The following is a 10,573-nucleotide window of genomic DNA, read 5'->3' on the forward strand; positions in this document are numbered from 1 at the left end:
GTGAATCACACTTTGGGAATTTCAAAACAAATATAACCTTTCCCGAAAATTTCGTTTAGAGGAAACCGTAAACCGGGACCCATGTAAACGTAGGCTATACAAGCATTATTATTGCCATTTCATGAAAATTTTGTCCGCGGGATCGGCACCCATGTATACGCGCAATTTTTTGAACATTCACCCTGGACATTTAGGCCAACTTAGTTCAATCATTACAATTCATGTTGTTCCTAGATTCACCAATTTTCTCAAAACCATAAACATTTTCAATGTATAAGTGTGAGATAATGCTCAATGCAAATGAATGAAAAAAGTTTCAATTCTCATAATTCACATGCAATTTCTACAACAATCATAGTTATCCTCCACCGATAGCCCAAAACAAATATTTCTAAACAAATAATTTATATTCCATAAAGGTAAACTTTCCAAATCTCAATAGGTGAGTGATAATACATATTCAATTCTACCATACTCATCAATACCAATCCAATTCCATGGTTTCAACATCAATTTCATTTATTTATACAAAATAAATTTTTGAGACATTTAGGGCAAAATCCATTCTTTTTCCAAAACACATTCCATATATCTAAATTAATATTTTCATCACAACTCAACCTCATCTCCATTTCACAATCATTTTCAATACATTCATTTAAAAACCTCTCTTTTGATTTTATACTAAAAACCCTAGGTTTGTACAAAATCCCCCATAATCATGAGATTATTTTATAAAGACAAATAACTAAGTTAGAAATTATAAAAGAGTGTAAAGAATCCCTACCTCGAAGCTAGAAGACGAGAGAAAGAATGAAGAAACTCCAACCACGCCTAAATCCAACTTTGTTTAGATCAGAACGAAGCTCTAGGTGGGTTCTAACTTTTTAACAAATGGAGTATGGTGAAGAAATCACTAGATCTAAGTGTGTTTGTAGAGAGAATATGAGTTTTAGAGAGAGATGATCTCAACTTAGGGTTTTGAAATGTTTTAGGATAAATAAAGGGTTCTCAGGCCAAAAGTTGAAAATTACATTTTCTTTGGCTAAAAGTCCAGGCACATAAACAGTTTGTCCACAAGGACAAGTTGAAACAAAATGACTAAAGTACCTATCTATATATATACCAATCAACCCTATCACTTCAAAAGAAACATATCCCCTCTCTTTCTCTCTACAAGAACAAGCTGAAACAAAATGACTAAAATACCTATCTATATATATATACTAATCAATCCCTACCACTTTCAAAAGAAACATATCCCCCTCTCTCTCTCCTCGATCTAAACCCTAGTGCGCCGTTTCTGCCACCACCATCAATGTCTCTCATCCGCCGTTACCGTCTCCTTTCTGCTACTAACACTCTCACCACCGTGTCACAATCGCTATCAACTTAGCGACGAGAAAAGACTTTGGTTCATCGTCGAAACCCTCCACAACTTCATTGCCACGTCGATCACCTTAGATCTGAGATCATCACTTCAAATTGCCACTGTCCATGGCCTCTTGTCGTTCATCGCCAGATCTACTGGTGTTGGAGTCATATGGTTCTAACGTTGTAACATTTTGGAAGAGGTCGCAGTAATTCGGTGGATCTGGCGGTGAGTGGAGATTAGGGAGAAGACTTTAGTTTTGACGCCGTTACCGTTAGCGGTGGTGGTTAGATGTGTTTTTCTGCCACTGTCGCCGCGCTTCAAAGGCATCACAGTATCTTGTTCTTTCTCTTTTTCCTTAATTTTTTTTATATACATATACACACATATATACTGAATGCATATGTATATATATATATATATATAGACGAGGAACCCTCACAGTAAATAGCAAGTTTTTATTTATTTTCATTGACTATCTGTTCAAATTTTGTTTTTGTTGTTTTTTTTTTTTTTTTTTGTAGATCTGGGTTTTTTTTTTTTTTTTTTGTGCAATTGCAGTTGTTGTTGTTGATGATGAAACATATTGTTGTTATTGTTGATGATGATAATGATTGCAATAAATTAAATAAAATATGTGGTGTAATAGATTAAACAAAATGGCTTAGTGTATTTCAATAACAAAAATTTGAACAGATAAAAAAATTCAGGAAAAAAAATTAAACAAATAAATAGAATTTAGGGATAAAATTCAATAGATAGATATAATTTAGGAGAAAAATTGAACAGATAAATATAATTTAGAGGAAAAATTTGAACATATAGACAAAAAATTTGAACAGATAAAAAAAAAATTTGAACATATAGAAAAAAAAAATTTAAACAGATAGATATAAATTTGAACAAATAGTCAATGAAAAGTCAAACAAATAAAAAAAAGTTATGGGATAAAATTGAAAACAAAATGTTCTCTATGACTACTGACCAAATTATTATACAAAATTTGGATTTCTCATCAACAAAAAATATCCTTTAAATCTAATGTCTTATGTTCTTCTTAGATTAGACTTATTACCAATTAACCCTTTTTTTTTTTATTAATCAAAACAGTGAAATAATATATTTTTTTAAAATAAATGTTCAAAACTGGTTTTGATAGTTTTGGATGGATAGATCTCGAAACATACATGAAATTTAAAATAGACTATCGAACACAAAGTTTTAACTTGTTAAAATTTTTAAATTATAAATAATTGTATAGGTAGCTATCTAAAAATGTAAACGATTTGAACAAATAATTATCTATAAAATGCATTTTTATAAGGAAAATTTACCCATAAGTCCTAGTTTTTGAAACGTTGAACCATTTAGTCCTAAAAGTTTTCTTATGCTCCATTTAGTCCCATTTTTACATCAACATGATGTGAATAATGTAAATGATCTGATATTTCATTCTATAATTTCAAAATTTATTGAAATCTGATGAACATTATATGTTTTTCATCCTATATTTTCAAACATTATTGAAATTTGATGAACATTAGATGTTTGAAATCCAATGTTTGTAACATGAATCTGATATTATTAACATTGTATCTGATGTTATTAACATTGTAATGGGACCTTTCAGTCTATAAGAAAACTTTTAGGACTAAACAATGCATAAGTTATTAATTTGGAATTTATTGGTGCATCCCCCTTTTTATAATCGTAAAAGTTTAGCCCTCGAGTTATTACCAAATAAATTTAAAAATTGAAATTATAGCATGAGTTCCCCAACTCATCCCTCTTAAAATTCATATAATTTTATCTTAACCTTTTCCAAAATCATAAAAAAGTAATTGGGTAAATTATATTGATACTCCTTAAAATTTATATTTATTATAATTTTTCTTATTTTTTAAAAATTACACCCATTCCATGAGGTTTAAAATTTTATTACACATTGCTTTCTTAAGATTTAAAGTTTCATAATAATTCTCCTTCATCATAATGATCATTATATATAAAATTAAATTAACAAAAGATCAATTTGATATAATTTTCCAAATGTGAAGAGAAGTGTAATAAATATAAAGGGTGTGAGTGTAATTTACCCAAAATAATTCTACCTCGGGTTCTAGTCCGATCCCCCCGTCAAAAGAACAACCTCAGCTTGTCGCCGAGAATCGCCACCACAACTCACGGTGAAATTTTCCTGATCAATCTTTCCCGGTAATTGATTCGATCCACGACCATTTTCTTGTGCCTCGAGTGTGTAATTTTATTTTATTTTTGTAGAAATTTTTTATGAATTTTTTGGTCACGAAATGTAGGTTCAATTTGGGGAAATGCAATCGTTTTGTGGGAGAATTCGATTGGTTAGAAGGCACGCCACGAACAGCTCAAAGATTGTCGATTTCAATTCAGCGAAAGGTTTTCCATTGATCAAACCTATTTCTTTGGCTCGGATTGAAGAGAGAGATGTCAAATTTGTGGGTAGTTCTGTTGATTGTTCAAATGGGTTGTTCTACCAGTCGCTGCGCAAGTTCACTTCTCGCTCACCACTTTCATTGGTATGATTTTTGGCTCATATTATACTTCTGGGTTTTCAATAATAATTGCAGATTAGCACTCAAATAGTGGTTTTCTTATTCCTGCAACAAATGGGTGTGGCTGTTTAACTTTGTTTATAAATGTGTGTGATTATCAAGTTAGTTACTACCCATTACTTGTAGTTGTTGGCAAGTCACTATATTAGGTATGTGAGAGAAGGAAGCATTTCCTTTTTGTAACTAGCGGTGGGAGAGTGCAATGGGTTTGCAATGGTACATTTAAATTTTTGAGGCAGTTTGATGAATGAGAAAATCGTTTAGCAGTTTTAGGAAATGAATGCGAAGTACAATTTAGCAGTAATGGGATGTGTAGGGGGTATTGTTAGGAAGGGAAAAAAAAAATGACAGTGTTCACGCCAAATGACATGTTGTACGCTTTATATAATAGAATAGATGAGTTGTAATGCTGCAAATTTGTGGTCAAGTATCATGACAATTTTTTTTTTTTGGCAATGATAAAGCGTGGGTGAAGAAACATTTGAGATTTAGAGGTCTTGTACCGAATTAGCTATATGGGAGTTACTGTGTGGACAACCTATCCTCATTCAATGGCATATGGGTTGTGACCTTCGTTGTTGGGCAATACACAAAGTTGTGGTCATGGGTGGAATTTTTCTAATACAATGAGGTTTGGTTAGAGGGAGAGGGGATTGATGAATTTGCCGTTAAATGACTATTAGATGCTAGAAACAAGTGAAACCTTCAGTGTATTCCTTATGCAAATGGAATGTGCTGAAATAGTTCCACTATTGGCTACTCATGTGATAAGGAAATTCGGAGCCTGATCTGCTAGAACAATTTTGAACAATTTATACCATGATCTTAGAGATGAGTACTTGGTGGTTCAACATTCCTTCATTGGTCATGTGAGCTTCTGTCCCTTTGAATAACTTGTCAGCATTGGTTGGCCTATGGGTAAGAATTATTTGGAGAAGGGAACTTGTCTATGTGGCTATGGGGTTCCAAAGAGAGTGCTTGCATCTACATAATTTTTATTATTTAACTATGTATCTGCTGCTTATTTACCAATGGTGGATGAAATTAGTGGCGTCAAGATTTTCCTTTGTTTTTGATGATAACTATTATTTGGATTGTTGTTTTAGCTGTTATGTTCATAAATTTGTTCTTGCATTAGGTTGTCAATCCCTTTCCAGATCCGGTTGTCTTTGTTGAGAAAGAAACATTGATCTTTGCATTGATTGAGCTTAAAGTCACAATTGTGTTCATGGATAAACTTTGCATTCTCCTAGTATCTAATGGCCACCATGCATACATTTTTTCTTGCCAACAATACGACAATTAACTTTAACCAGCTGATTTGATATGATGTCACATGATGTAAACGCATATGTATACGACTATAAACATTTACGTACAAGTGAGTATGTAATTACATGAATATGATTTGTCATGTATCTTTTGATGTTGAAACTAGATCATTATGATCATCTTTACTTTTACTTTAGTTTGAATGTGCTTGAGGCATGCTAGTCTTGACACTCACTTGGAATTTAGTTGTGTAGCTGTTTGGTGAATAGCCCTGTGGTTCTTTGGTGCTATATTAAGATGTTTTAGTTGATCACTTAGATTACTGGATTTTCCAAAATTTGCTTGTTATATTTAAAATGAGAGGAAGAAAAACATTATTATCAATATCCTGTGATTTACCTTTAATTAGTGTCTATGATGATCACAAGCAAAAAAAATAAAAGTAATGGTGTTCAGCAGTGTTATGCTTTTGTGGTAAATATATTTCTTCTCATTATATATTATCATAATTTGGTGACTTCAAGGCCATGATTTTTCCATTTCAGAAAAGTATTGTCTTTTTCTCTAAATTACTTTTTGGGTCATCTTTACAAAGAATTAGTCCGTATGTGTGATGCTTCTTAATTTATTCTGGCAGACAAAACCCAGTATCAAAACAGACTTGCTCACGTCATCTAATAATGGTGGTATACTTTCAGTATCACTGTTATACAGGGATCCTAAGCCAGGTCCTTTTCACCAATCTATGGCACTGCAAACTCTGTCCAGTAGGTGCATCACTACAGTGACTAATTCAGCCGATGCCATTGCACAAGGTGCTGCTTCTGTCTCTGAAGTTGCTCCACGCATCAAATTTAAGAGGCTTGATAAAACAGCCAAGCATATAATGCAGGCATGCATCTTTTTTACTCTTATTGAAACAGATGGAATATTTCATCTGATTTTCATTAAATTTTTTTGTTTTAAATTTTGATATTACATTGCAGATTCTTGATAAGGAAGCTGTGGAGGAAGTGAGGAAACAAAAAGAACTACCTGATATAAAGCCTGGTTATATCATCCAGCTCAAAGTGGTATGAAAATTGTTGTTGAGGGAAATTTATTGTTTTGTGTGTTGGTCAGAACTAGAATTGCTACGAGGAACATCATTTGATTCGTTGTGTTAAAATCCCTGGCATGATTAGGAAGTGCCTGACAATAAAAGGCGTGTTTCAATACTGAAAGGCATTGTTATAGCAAGGCGCAATGCTGGTTTAAATACTACATTTAGATTAAGGAGGCTTGTCGCTGGAGTTGGAGTTGAATCTCTCTTCCCACTGTAAGTAAACTGAAAATTCTTCTGAATTACTAAGTTATAATTGACATATTGAACTTTAAGCTTCTATTTAGTTATCTAAGAAAGTGTGGAAATAACAAGTTTTAAAGATGTAATTATTAAAGTTAAAACATGTGACTAAAACACATCTTTCTAGCCAGGTTACTTGAAAAATTAAGCTTACATGTTAAAGAATGTTAGATGCATGATTGTTAAAGGCGGGTCTTTGCCCCCAAAAGGCCACGGCCTCATCAAAACTCAAAGAAAGTGCCTCATTTTTTATTTCTACGTAAGGTCAATCCCCTTGAGTCGCCACATAAAATTGTTAAGCACACACGTTCTTGTAGGCTTCAAGCTCAAGAATTACACCTCTTAAAATAATCCAATCATATCTTTATCTTTTACTGCTATATTTTTCAGGGATCACCAATTGATATGCATTATATCATATTTATATCTTAGATGTATGAGTTTATGCATGACTACTTGAAATAGATATATCTAATCTAATGATTAATTTTTAGTATGTAGAATTATAATATATAGTTGAAGTTACAGCTAGTATTTGCAATGGGTATTTGATTTATAGGGTTGTTATTTACCCCTACCTTATCTTTTTGGACCCCCCACTTTTTTGAATCCCTATGCACTTAATCAAGTCGCTCCCATTTTCTTTTTGAACCCCCAGCTTAATCCCACCACTTGCATCCCTCTTCTTTGAACCCCCAACTCATCACCTCCGGCCACTGCCGTTGCTCTGTTGCCACCACCGCCTTCCCAACTCATCAATCCACCGCTGTCGCCATCGCCTCCCCAACCTAGATCTTCATCTTCATCAACGAGCAACCTAGATTGTCACCATCGCGCTTCCGTACCCTAGCGACCTGACCATGCAGAGAGAGAGAGTGAGATTGCAGATCTTCATCTTCATCTTCATCGACAACCAACCCAAATCCCGTCGCGTCGCTGTCACCATCGCGCCTCTAAACCCTAACAACCCAACCATGTGCAGAGAGAGAGAGAGATTGTAGTGGCGGTGGGGTTCGCGATCATGAACGGCAGGGGTGGAGTTCGCGATTTCAGAAGAAGAAGAAGAAAAAGACGAGGGAGAAGAGGGTGATAGAGGTGGCAACTGGCAGTGAGAGGTTGGCCAGCGGTGGGTGGAGGTGGTAGTTGGAGTTGAGAGGGGTAGGGGTTAGGCTTAGGGTTAGGGTTTGGGAAATTAGGATTAGAAGATGAGGGATGAGGGTAAAAGTGGAATCATATGTTTGGACAAAATTGGAATTAAAAAAATGGAAGAGGTGGGGGTTTTAAGAAGAAAGGTAGGGGTCAATAGCAGTACTCTTGATTTATTGGATGCATATACCAATTGACAGATTTACATGTATTGATCTATTAACTATTTCAGTTCATATGCGTGGGGGGAAAAAATAATAGAAAATTCACCTTTACTTTGTTTATATGTGATATTGATATATATATATATATATATAGATATATTTCAAATTGCTTTCAGTTGTAAGTATATTTTTAATATACATGCCTAACTCACATGTGCCTTACTTCACTCACACTTTATGTTGCGCTTGGTGCTTAGATTCTAAGAGACCTTGGTGCCTAGTGTGTCTTGAACCTAACAACTATGGCTAGAAGTGAAAGTAAGGCATACCTTTTAAATATTTTATTGTTAGGAAATCTTTTAATTTATTTAACATAACCCAATTTAGGGATGCTATTTTGCTTCATTCTACAAGTTGAAATTGCTTGTTTCTTGTTCATTTTCTTAAAACAACGCCTTTTCATTTATATGTGGCCACACAATAGAGAATAGTCTGGTGTGGATACTCTCAAAGTTGATCTCTGAGTCCTACTTTCGTGCTTATATATTGGAGTTCTAGTATTGCACGTGCTCTGTCATAATGTATCTGAGCTGGCAGGGTTAATCTTTAGTTTCCAAGAGTTTAAACGCCAAAACAGTGAGGTAGCAACCTATCATTTGGTATCAGCCAAGGTACATGAGAAGGTTCTTCACGTACCTCCTACTACCATGGATTTGGAATCAGTTCCTTCAGTGTAGGTGTCAGGCTGACAGCTGGTCGTCATTAAATTGTCTCAAATCTTGATGGATTGTGAAGTGATTCATCAAGTTGAGACCAGATTGTTGATTTGTAATGTGTTCTGTTTTGTTTTGTTTCTATTGCAGATTTCTAATATGATTGAATGCCATAAAAAGTTAGATTTATAATTTCTCCTCCCTTGTTATTCTACCAAATTTGTTGGCACAAATAGTTAGAGATAGTTGACCTTCCCATCAAATTTATTTGTACATTTCATCTATAAGCGATCATGGTTCTGAAAGAGTCCCCAATAGGGTTGCAACTCAGGTGGCTTCGAGTGGGCTGAGGGTTTGGTGGTTTGTCCAAAATGATTTGCCCAAGTTCAGCTCGAGCCTCTAGCCTGAAGTAGTTTGACCAAGCCCGAGCCCGATTTTATCACAAAGAGTTTTGGTCAAGCCCAGGCCCGGGTCCACTAAGGTCGTGAGAGTCCTTGTCCAACCCCTCACAGAATTTAAATTCGGGTTAGCAAATTTTATACTAAGCCCTCACGAAATTTGAAATTATACTACCTAAGTCTTGCAGACTAGTCTAGACTAGCCGCGTTTGTTTGGGGTTATAGGAAGGGGATTGGGACTACTAATACCTTGTTTGTTTTGAGAGATAGCCTTGGGACTACTAATGCCTTGGTATTAGTAATACCCTTGGAAGGGGGATCCATAATGAGGAGGTAGAGATGGTATTAGAAATAAAGTTGTTCTAGTTGGGCATCCCGTTAGTTTAAATTGCCTTAACTAGCAGTCGAGATGAATCATATAATAAATTGGTATAATTGTGTGATATGTGGCTTTGTGTTACAGTGTTAGTATTGTTGTTACCTTGCCACATCATCTGTTCTTTATTAGATATTGCTTCACATGTTTTGCTAAATGAGTTGGTGATGACAGGTACTCACCCAATATAAAGGAGATAAAGGTGCTGGACAAGAAGAGAGTGAGGAGGGCCAAGCTTTACTATCTCAGGGATAGAATGAATCCACTGAAGAAGTAATAGCAAACCCATTTTAAAATGGGGAAGCTTGATTGCATTATTGGGAGAACAACTCACTACCTGTACGTTTTTAGTCCCTGCGCTACTTATTTTGTTTGTCAAATCAAGTTTTGGATTTATCGATCTTTGTTTTTTTTATTGCTTTGGTGGGTGGTCGAAAAAACTAGGATTGAAATGGAATGTTTGGCTAGCTGCCAACAATGTTAAATTTCACTCTGCTACACTACTGTTAAAGAATTTCATGAAATGATAATAAGGCCAAGTTTGGGAAGACTAAATAAGTGCACTTTTTGACTTTTTATGAAATATGGATTGGATTTGGGTTGGGTTTGAAATGATGTGTTAGAGAGGTGATGTTTTGAATTTTTAGATTTTTTGGAGGATGCCAAACTTGATCTAAGAAAGTAGATAATGGCGGAGCCAAGATTTTGGCTGGGTCTTGAGTTGAAATCTTAACAAAAATTGTAATTCCAACTTAATCTAATTTTTTATTTATTTATTTTTATTTGATAGTAGGACTGAAAATTAGTGTGATGCAAAAGTTATATTTAAATAAGTACACTTTTTGACTTTTTATGAAATATGGGTTGGGTTTGGGTTGGGTTTGAAGTGATGTGTTAGAGAGGTGATGTGACTTAAATAAGAGGATGTGACTTAAATAGGATAGTGACTTTTTGACTTTTTGTCTTTTTTCAATCTTCCCAAACTACGCCTAAATATGAGCTCAAGTTAACCAATCAATATTTTTATTGTTATTAATTTAACTTTATATATGATGATCATCACAGTTTAAAAAATAATCACATGTCCTCATGAAATATGAGTGCAAATTTTTTAAAGGTGAATAAATAATATACAGTGATTTTTATATATCACTTATTTTTTTTCAACGTTATGAATAATTGAATTACATACAATA

The 10,573-nt window shown here is 34.3% G+C and overlaps 1 protein-coding gene across 2 annotated transcripts; it reads left to right on the forward strand.

The window, feature by feature from the left end:
* The first annotated feature begins 1,145 nt into the window (after positions 1-1,145).
* LOC114290195 (uncharacterized) lies at positions 1,146-10,116 on the forward strand. Of its 2 annotated transcripts, none has more exons than XM_028234093.2 (8): positions 1,146-1,706; positions 1,934-3,586; positions 3,688-3,927; positions 5,873-6,127; positions 6,222-6,308; positions 6,420-6,553; positions 9,552-9,911; positions 10,056-10,116. In XM_028234093.2, the coding sequence occupies exons 3-7, from the start codon at positions 3,703-3,705 to the stop codon at positions 9,652-9,654; spliced, it is 804 nt and encodes a 267-aa protein (XP_028089894.1). In that variant the 5' UTR covers positions 1,146-1,706; positions 1,934-3,586; positions 3,688-3,702; the 3' UTR covers positions 9,655-9,911; positions 10,056-10,116. The 2 variants fall into 2 exon arrangements, with proteins under 2 accessions (XP_028089894.1, XP_082722478.1); XM_082866352.1 differs by having other exon boundaries at positions 1,157-1,600.
* The last annotated feature ends 457 nt before the right edge of the window (positions 10,117-10,573 follow it).

This window comes from Camellia sinensis, chromosome 4, assembly GCF_055761805.1.
Source record: "Camellia sinensis isolate YWXY chromosome 4, ASM5576180v1, whole genome shotgun sequence".
Taxonomy (NCBI): Eukaryota; Viridiplantae; Streptophyta; class Magnoliopsida; order Ericales; family Theaceae; genus Camellia; species Camellia sinensis.

Coding starts and splice junctions, on each gene's coding strand:
- LOC114290195 (XM_028234093.2), top strand. CDS start 3,703: ATGCAATCGTTTTGTGGGAGAATTCGATTGGTTAGAAGGCACGCCACG. Junction 6,309..6,419: donor ATATCATCCAGCTCAAAGTG/GTATGAAAATTG, acceptor TGGCATGATTAG/GAAGTGCCTGACAATAAAAG. Junction 6,554..9,551: donor GTTGAATCTCTCTTCCCACT/GTAAGTAAACTG, acceptor TGGTGATGACAG/GTACTCACCCAATATAAAGG.